Source organism: Etheostoma cragini, chromosome 8 (assembly GCF_013103735.1).
Source record: "Etheostoma cragini isolate CJK2018 chromosome 8, CSU_Ecrag_1.0, whole genome shotgun sequence".
Lineage (NCBI taxonomy): Eukaryota > Metazoa > Chordata > Actinopteri > Perciformes > Percidae > Etheostoma > Etheostoma cragini.
The window spans coordinates 20,866,170-20,875,425 of NC_048414.1; the positions used below are offsets into that span (position 1 = coordinate 20,866,170).

Sequence of the window (9,256 nt, forward strand, 5' to 3'; positions counted from 1 at the left end):
ATATTTATTTGTGTGTGTGTATGTGTGTGTGTAACCAGGATAATGTGTTTATTTTTTTGGTTTATACCCTCTTTTTCTCATTTGAACTCCCACCGGCTGCCTCCACTGCCTTGTGCCTTCCAAGAAAGCTGTAACTTCTTCTTAATCATTCTAATGCTCCCTGTTTTACCCACATTTTTTTCTGACTGTACTCGCCTGTCTCTTTTTTTTCTGTAAATCCTGCAGCCATGCACAAAATGTGTGTATATATGTGTTGTTGTTGTTGTTATTTTTTAATGTTTCTGTGCTGTCTCCCCTCTGTGTCAGATGGGGATGACGACCCTGCAGGGCTGTCCTGGGTGCCTTCCTCGCCTTCCAGCAAGGATGTGGCATCGCCCTCGCAGATGCCCGACGGCTGCTGCGACCTCGGCATGGCCACTGGCGGCGAGGAGGAAGGAGGCGCCGGTCTGCCGTACCCCTGCCAGTTCTGTGACAAGTCCTTCAGGTATTAAACTCAAGTTTAACCCTTTGCTTCCCCAATATGCTGCAGGTTCCATCTCGGTGTACATGCAGGATTATAGACAATGAAACATTTGGCTGTTCAGTCGCATCCCCATACCATGAATATCAATTTGTACATGAATAAACAGGATTCTCAATATTACCATGGCAACATGGACCACCGAGGAAAAAGGAATGAGGTGAATACATTTCTCACTAACCTCTCCATGGACTAACTCAAGACCCACTTTAAGAACAGCTGTCAAATACACCCTAAAGTTATCATCATAATCATCTGTATTTCTTCATGCCTACCTGTATTCTTAGTCCTTTCTTTTTACTCAACAGATGTGTACAGTGATATTAGTCATAGTTTCAACTATAACAACACCGGTTACGGTTAAGTATCAGGGAATGACAAAATCCCTCTAACGTTTTTAGATTTTTTAGTAGATTTTATTAGAAATGTACTTACTACGTAGGGTATAGTGGTCAGGGTGTTTTATTTTGTCTAGTTTTGCATTGCCAGACCTTCCTCCACAGCGCTGCGGAGAAGGGTCTGGCTAGTCCACATAGCATTACGGGATGGGAGAAAAACATGCTCTGGTTCATTGGCATATCTTTTTGTTTTTTTTTTAAGATTATTTTTTGGGCATTTTAGGCCTTTAATGGATAGGACAGTTGAAGATGTGAAAGGGGAGAGAGAGGGGGAGTGACATGCAGCAAAGGGCCGCAGGCTGGATTTGAACCCGGGCCGGCTGCGTCGAGGAGTAAACCTCTGTATATGGGCACCCGCTCTACCAACTGAGCTATCTGGGTGCCCCATTGGCATATCTTTTAACTAATCAAGCACTGGGAAGGACCGTGTTTTGGTGGAACATGTATACCTTTTTCTTTTTTTTAAGATTTTTTGGGACATTCCAGGCCTTTATGTCTAGACGACATTTTAGTCTTAAAAAGGGAGAGAGAGGGGGAATGACCTGCAGCAAAGGGCCGCAGGCCGGATTCAAACCCGTAGCGTTTGCATCGAGGAGTAAACCTCTATATATGGGGCCTGCTCTATCAGGTGAGCTACCCAGGCAGCCACCATGTGTATGTTTTAAAAGTTGTTTTAGTCGTGGAACAGAAAACTTAGATTGGACAGAGAATCTAACCAGCTGTCTGGATTTACCCTGCAGAGATCTAAGGAGCAGTTAACCATAGTCCTCAGAAATCCATCGGAGATAAAAAATACCAACACAAATAAAGCAGAAGGTGACGGACATGGGGTTGTAAAAAGAGAATTTTTTCCAGCAACAGAGCAATCCCGGAAATGAAACACCGTGGATACAGACTACATTTTGTCAATCCAGGTTTTAAACTTGGAAATGCCAAAAGGTTATCATATGTTGCCGTGAGCCTTTGTGAATGACTGTTCATCCTGTTGATTGTCGACAGCCGGCTGAGCTACCTGAAGCGCCATGAGCAGATCCACAGCGACAAGCTGCCTTTCAAGTGCACCTTCTGCAGCCGTCTGTTTAAACACAAGAGGAGCAGAGACCGCCATGTCAAGCTACACACAGGTAGATGAGTCTTCCAGGCCGGCGTTGGCATGTTATGGGTAGCAGATCCACAGTCATTTAATAAACATGGGATCTTTTTGTCAATTAAATAAAGGGAAACCCCAGACTCAAACTCAGATTTTCACTTAGCCGTGGCAGCACACGTGTTCTGTCTGTCAATGTTCTGAGGTCTACATTATGTTTTATATATTTATGATCTCTCATAAATATCTTTATTGATCCAGGAGATAAGAAGTATAGTTGTCAGGAGTGTGAAGCTGCATTCTCCCGCTCGGATCACCTAAAGATCCATCTGAAGACACACAGGTAACTGCTTCCTGTCCCGTTGATTTGAATGTTTATCCGATGTTCATTATTTCTACTCCTGATTCCAGCGTTGTATTTGACTCTACCAATTTTGCTTTTGATTCATAATTGATTGTCTTTAAGTCTGATTTTTGCTAGTTCTTTTTTTATTTTTTTTATTTCTGCCTCCAGCTCCAGCAAACCGTTTAAGTGCAGTGTGTGTAAGCGTGGCTTCTCCTCCACCTCATCACTGCAGAGCCACATGCAGGTAAACATCTGTTCATTTTTTTTTGTTAAATTGAACTGTTTAAATGATATTCTTTATAGTACTGCTCAGTGTTCCCATTGTGTGTAATGCAATTTCCAATAAGATACAATGGCATAGAATCAAAACCACAAAGTGACACAAATATTCTTTTTTAAATCTTTTTAACCAAAACGTGCGTTTAGCATAATAAAAGCAGGAGGACCTAGCGTGTTGTCATCCCAGGAAAATCTTTTGACCGAATATTTTACAACCCATGCTTTTTTAAACCTGGTCTACTTTCTGACTTTGGCAGGCTCACCGCAAGAACCGAGAGCACCTTGCACTGAGGAGTGAGAGGGATGGAGGGAAGAAGGGAAGCGATGTTGACCTGGATCAGGACCTGTATATGTGTGATTACTGCGAGGAGACGTTCAGCCTGACGGACGAGCTAGAGAAACACGTTATGACCAGACACCCTCAGCTGTCTGACCGAGCCGACTTGCAATGCATCCACTGTCCTGAGATCTTCCTAGATGAGGCTTCTCTCCTCACACATATTGAAACACAGCATGCCAACAGAAAACACAAGTACTACAGAGTTTAGTTTTTGTGTGTTTGTTGATTTACATTACTTTGTATTGCTGGAATGTAACTTGGATTTAAAAAAAAAAATTCCTGTACCCCCAGATGTCCTGTCTGTTCCGAACAGTTTCCATCTGTGGAGGATGTGTACTGCCATTTAGATAGCCATCGTCAGCCAGACTCCTCTAATCACAGCGCTGCCAGTCCCGACCCTCCGCTAGGCAGTGTGGCCTCAATGAGCTCGGCCACTCCAGACTCCAGTGCCAGCCTGGAGAGGGGCTCCACGCCGGACTCTACCCTAAAGCCCAGCCAAGGCATCGAACGTAGCCGCAGAAGGGGCCCCGACACTGGGGAAGATATCGGGATAAGCCTGGGTCATCAAGGTGGAGGTATGGTACAGTAGTCACTTATCTGCAGAGTATCCAGTAGGCATAGTTACATCTCTGGATTCCTCTGTTTTTATCTAATGAAGCAGGCTATCTGTCTATCCCTACAGGGGGCGGTGGGAGCTGGGGTAAACTGACGTACTCTTGCCCTTACTGCTCAAAGAGAGACTTCCACAGCCTGGCGGTGTTGGAGATCCATTTGAAGACTATCCATGCAGATAAGCCGCAGCAGAGTCATACATGTCATCTCTGCCTGGACACTCTGCCCACGCTGTACAACCTCAACGAACATGTGCGCAAAGCTCATCGTGCCAGCGGAGGGACCAAAGGCACAGCAGCGTTTCCCCTGCTGCAGTTCACTAATGTCACAGCGTTCCACTGTAACTACTGCCCAGACATGTTTGGAGACATCAATTCTTTGCAAGAACACATCAGAGTGTCGCACTGCTTGCCTGGTGGGATTGTGGCGGGATCCACTACACTAGGTGTGTTGTTGAAGAATGCTACTCCTAAACAATGATAAGAGACATATGTCAAAGTAGGGGTTATGGCGGTAAATTGTTTAACAGTGCTTGTATTGTTTCCAGACTGAGAAAGCCTATTGTTACATATAGCATGGTTGTCCTTTGGTTAGTAGTTGGTAGCTATCTAGCAGCATTTATTTGGAATATACTAATACAAATGTGCAATGCTCTAAAGTGATGCCATTTAAAGGAATGTAACACTGTAACTTAATTCCTCCATCCTAGAAGGGAACCATGCCTTCTTCTGCAACCAGTGCTCCATGGGATTCTTGACAGAGTCTTCGTTGACCGAACACATCCAGCAGACGCACTGCACCTCCGTCGCAGGGGGGGGAGCTGCATCTGGAGGAGCGGTGGCCAAACTGGAGTCTCCTGTACTACAGTCTGCATCGCAGTCCTTCATGGAGGTTAGAACTGGTCAAGAATAATATTTCCAAAAGAATTTGATGTAGCCTGCCGGTCTCAAAGCTGGTTCCTATTTAATCAGGGGGTCTCCTGTATTCTGTCATGAGCCAAAAGAAGCACATTTCTCATTTATATTCAAGATCTTTGATGTTACTATATGAATCACTTTCTGAGCTAAGTTTTCGATTAATGAGTCTGCAGCTACTGCGAGTTGCTGCAGGTCTGGTCTACAGTTGATTTAAGTTGAATCTTTTTATTACCTGCTGCTTCCTTGTTCCCAACTTTTTAGTTAATTCGGACTTGACTGACAAAATTTCCTCCACAGATTCAACAATTTTGTGTGTGTGTGTGTGTGTGTGTGTGTGTACACTGTACAGTATACAGTGTACACTGTACAGTATACAGTGTACACTGTAACTCAAACGGTAACTCAAATACTATATACATATATACTCAAACTGAAACTCAAATAGTATATATATATATAATATATACTATGTCTGTGTTTATATCTGAATTTGCAAAGGTATGTTTATGTAATTTTAATTTAAGCATATGTTTGTCTCTGTCTTTCTCATCCTCTCTCTACATCTTTGCCATACTCTAAAAGACCTAAATAACAGTATTTGTCAATGTGTAGTAGTCATAAAGAGTAAAGAGTTATTGTCTACATACAGGTTTACTCGTGCCCTTACTGCACCAATTCTCCTATCTTCGGCTCACTCCTCAAGCTCACCAAGCATATAAAGGAGAACCACAAGAACATCCCTTTGGCAACAAACAACAAGCGGCAGGCAAAGGTTGCCGACCTAAGCCCAGCCTCTTCTGACATAGAGATCTCGTCCCCAAAACGCCACAGACTGGGAGGGGACTCCACCCCCTCGATGGGGAGCAATGGGGACTACCCTTGCAACCAATGTGACCTGCGGTTCTCCAGCTTTGAGGGCTTCCAGGCCCACCTAAAGTCCCACCTGGAGATGCTGCTGCGGCGCCAGTCCTGCCCCCAGTGCAACAAGGAGGACTTTGAATCCCAGGAGGCGTTGCTTCAACACCTGACAGTGCACTACACAACCACATCGACCCAGTATGTGTGTGAGAGCTGCGATAAGCAGTTCTCCTCTGTAGATGACCTGCAGAAACACCTGCTTGACATGCACACATTTGTCCTGTACCACTGCACTCTATGCCAGGAGGTCTTTGACTCCAAGGTCTCCATACAGGTAAATGAAACACCCTCATTCAGCTGGGTGTTACCTTTTTCCCTATTTAAAAAAAAAAAGTTTATTTATCAGTTCATGTTATGTGACTTCTATATGGTTTTAATTGCATACATTAGTGAAGAAACCATAGAAAAGAACCAATTTGGATTGCTTCTTTGGTCCCCACCTTCTGCCTTTCAGGTGCATTTGGCTGTGAAGCACAGCAATGAGAAGAAGCTTTTCCGCTGCACTGCCTGCGCCTGGGACTTCAGGAAGGAGTCAGATCTTCAGATCCACGTGAAGCATAACCACCTGGGCCAGAGGTCGGGCCTCCCAGGGGGGCTCGCAGCAGGTACTGTACATCTTTTTCTGGGATCATTGGCTGCGTTTCAATTGAAAAGTCGACTTAACTAATAAAAAGTGCATAATAATCATGGAGGGATAGAAAAATAGAAGAGAATGTAATAAAGCAAGCAAAAGTCAGAGAGGAGAGAAAAAAAAGATCTTGAGTCGGTACATTGTTTACTTGACAGCAGTCATGTCGGGTAGATTGAGCTTGAATCTGCAAATCTTGATCTAACTTCTGTCTCACAGGACTCAAGCCCCGGAAGTGTATCTTCTGCGGAGAGACGTTTGGATCAGAGGTGGAGCTCCAATGCCACATCACCACACACAGCAAGAAGTTCACGTGTCGCTTCTGTGGAAAAGCTTTCCAAGCCATGTCACTGCTGGAGCGACACCTGAGGGAAAAGCACTGCCTCTTTGATGGTGGCAACATTACCGGCAACGGAGGTGGTACAGGGAGCGGTGGCAGTCAAAACGGGACGCCCAACGGGCTAGCACAGTCCTCCAAGAGAGGAGGAGGCAGTGGTGGCAGTGGAGGTGCAGCATGCGCGGAAAGGGCAACAGTTGCGGCTGCTGAACAGGCCGATTTGCAAAACATGTTGCTGAAGAGTGCCGTTGTGGGAGGAGCTGGCCAGGGAGGAGACACAGCCAATAGCCACGAGGCCAGCGGGGGGGAGGAGGAGCTGGACAATTCAGAGCCCATGTATGCCTGTGATATCTGCGGAGCGGCCTACACCATGGAGTCGCTTCTACAGAACCACCGGCTGCGTGACCACAATATCCGACCGGGAGAAGATGACGCTGGTAATATTGGGTCAACTGCTTGTTTTGAAGGATTTTTAATGCATGAACATTTGACAGTTTTTTACAGGATATATATTATTTCTATGATGATAAATGTAATTTCACACACCAGGTTCTCGAAAGAAGAAGGCAGACTTCATCAAGGGGAACCACAAGTGCAATGTGTGCTCCAGAACATTCTTCTCTGAGAACGGGCTTCGTGAGCACGCTCAGACGCATCGCGGTCCCGCCAAACACTATATGTGTCCAATATGTGGGGAGCGTTTCCCCTCTCTGCTAACCCTCACTGAACACAAGGTACTTTTACTTTTACTGGGTTCCAGCTTGTACATTTTTGTGGCTATGTACGTGGCTTTGGAGGCATCCACGTTTTAGCATGTCATTTGGATGTCTATATGGAGGGAACAAATGCAGTCAAGGTACCCTCACAGGTGTAACAACACAGCCATCTATGTAGACACACTTGTTTTGTTTTGTTTTGTTTGCTTTCTCTTGTGTGACTTTGTTGTTGCTTTCTGTCTGTGTATCTGTCTTTTGATCCTGGAACTTCTTTGGATGCTCTGAAATTAGAATGTTAAATTGTCCTAAGAGAGGCAATTTGTGCAGTACCCCACTACAGGAAACATATTCCAAAAGGGTATTTTGTAATGCAGCTACATTCAGTCGTTAAAACAGCAGTGTCTTTATATGTCTATGTTTATATATTTGTATATGCTTCCGTGCTTTCATAAAAGGTTTAATTTCTCACTACTTTGTGCATCATTACGTCCATAATTTCCCTCTCTGCAGGTGACCCACAGTAAGAGCTTGGACACAGGTACCTGTCGAATCTGTAAGATGCCTCTGCAGAGCGAGGAGGAGTTTATAGAGCATTGCCAGATGCACCCCGACCTCCGCAACTCCCTCACCGGTTTCCGCTGCGTGGTCTGCATGCAGACCGTGACCTCCACCCTGGAGCTGAAGATCCACGGAACATTCCACATGCAAAAGCTCTCCACTGGTTCTGCACTTGGAGGCAATGGAGGAGGCGGTGGGAATGGAGGAATAGGCGGAGGGAACGGTTCAGCCTCTTCATCCCCCAACGGGCAGCTGCAGCAGCACAAGTTGTATAAATGCGCCTTCTGCCTAAAAGAGTTCAAGAACAAAGGGGAGCTGGTGAAGCTGGATGTAAACGGTCTGCCTTATGGCCTCTGTGCCGGCTGCATGAGCAGGTGGGTAGCCAACTTATCAACCCCGTGGATCCTGGCGTGTGTTATAGACATACTTAAGTCAACAATACATACTGTAACCTAAACAATTGCTTGCTTTCTGCCCCTATTCCAATTACTGGAGCCTTAAAGGTCAGGAAGCCTGTGTTAAGCTCAGATGGGACAAGCCAAAGCCTTGTTAAGCAGAAGTTTTTGATCACTGAAATCATCTAAAACAAATCAAATGTCCAATCAAATCAGGGGTACGAATGGGCAGAGCCCCAACCAGGGAGGAGCTGCCACGCCAGGGGACGCACAGGGAGAGAAGGCCATGGCCGGGCTGAGGTGTCCGGAGTGTGGAGTGAAGTTTGAAAGCGTGGAGGACTTAGAGAGTCACGTCCAGACAGATCACCCTGAGGTCAGCCCTGAGACCAGTGCAGCAGGAAAGAAGGCGGAGGCTTCACCTGCCCCCAAGGTGAGACAGGATAGACTGAGATGAGGCTTTCTTCTTAAACCAGGTTTTTGGCATTGCCTTTTAATAAAGTGAGGAAGGAGTTTGGTAATGTGAATAGATAAACAAACAAACAAACAACAAAAATTTAAATTTAAAAGTATTTACCCAAATACTTACATCTTACAGTACATGTTAATATCTCTATTGTGCTCCTCAAAAGCAGCAAGGACCACACCATCAACCAGATACGTTGAAACAATTTATGAATGAAAGATGATTGGCGTGCGGGGCGTAAAGTCGCTTGTAGTTATTTGTTTGCCGTTTGCATTATGGGTAAACTTTGGTAGGGAATCCACCGTAGCACCCACGCATGACAGTCCCCCTTAAAACATTACACGATGCAATGGTGGGAAGTACTGTATTTGAAATGCATGTTATTAAGAATACAATATCAAACATTTAATAGAGGTAGACATTTTCAGGCGTGAAGGAGACTCCACAATCCTGCTGAACTGTATGTTTGCGTGAGTCGTGTGTGGGAAGTGTTGTGCGTGCTGCTGAATTTGTGTCTGTAGCTTGCATACATGTGCCTGTGTGTATGTCTGTGTGTGTCAGCTGAGCCCCACTGGGTCCTGCGGCTGGGGCGTGCTGAGGCATTGTGGGATATGTTCGCTCTACTTGATATTGACAGTCAGGCTCCCCGGGACTTGCCGCGTGTCTGTGTATGAGAGTGTGTACTTGTGTTGTCTGTGTGTGTGTGTGTGTGTGTGTGTGTGTGTGTGTGTGTGTGTGTGTG

At 45.4% G+C, this 9,256-nt stretch overlaps 1 protein-coding gene across 4 annotated transcripts in view; it reads left to right on the forward strand.

The window, feature by feature from the left end:
• Positions 1-9,256, forward strand: part of znf423 (zinc finger protein 423) — a 147,306-nt gene that overhangs the window by 69,523 nt on the left and 68,527 nt on the right. For 2 of the 4 annotated variants that reach the window (XM_034878140.1, XM_034878141.1), the window contains exons 4-17: positions 307-484; positions 1,918-2,042; positions 2,267-2,348; positions 2,520-2,595; positions 2,888-3,162; positions 3,262-3,545; positions 3,632-4,027; positions 4,292-4,473; positions 5,149-5,691; positions 5,872-6,022; positions 6,265-6,819; positions 6,932-7,116; positions 7,609-8,030; positions 8,268-8,481. In XM_034878140.1, the coding sequence (XP_034734031.1) occupies positions 307-484; positions 1,918-2,042; positions 2,267-2,348; positions 2,520-2,595; positions 2,888-3,162; positions 3,262-3,545; positions 3,632-4,027; positions 4,292-4,473; positions 5,149-5,691; positions 5,872-6,022; positions 6,265-6,819; positions 6,932-7,116; positions 7,609-8,030; positions 8,268-8,481 (3,668 nt within the window). The remainder of the gene's footprint in view (positions 1-306; positions 485-1,917; positions 2,043-2,266; positions 2,349-2,519; positions 2,596-2,887; positions 3,163-3,261; positions 3,546-3,631; positions 4,028-4,291; positions 4,474-5,148; positions 5,692-5,871; positions 6,023-6,264; positions 6,820-6,931; positions 7,117-7,608; positions 8,031-8,267; positions 8,482-9,256) is intronic. The other 2 variants (XM_034878142.1, XM_034878143.1) reach the window with 1 other exon arrangement.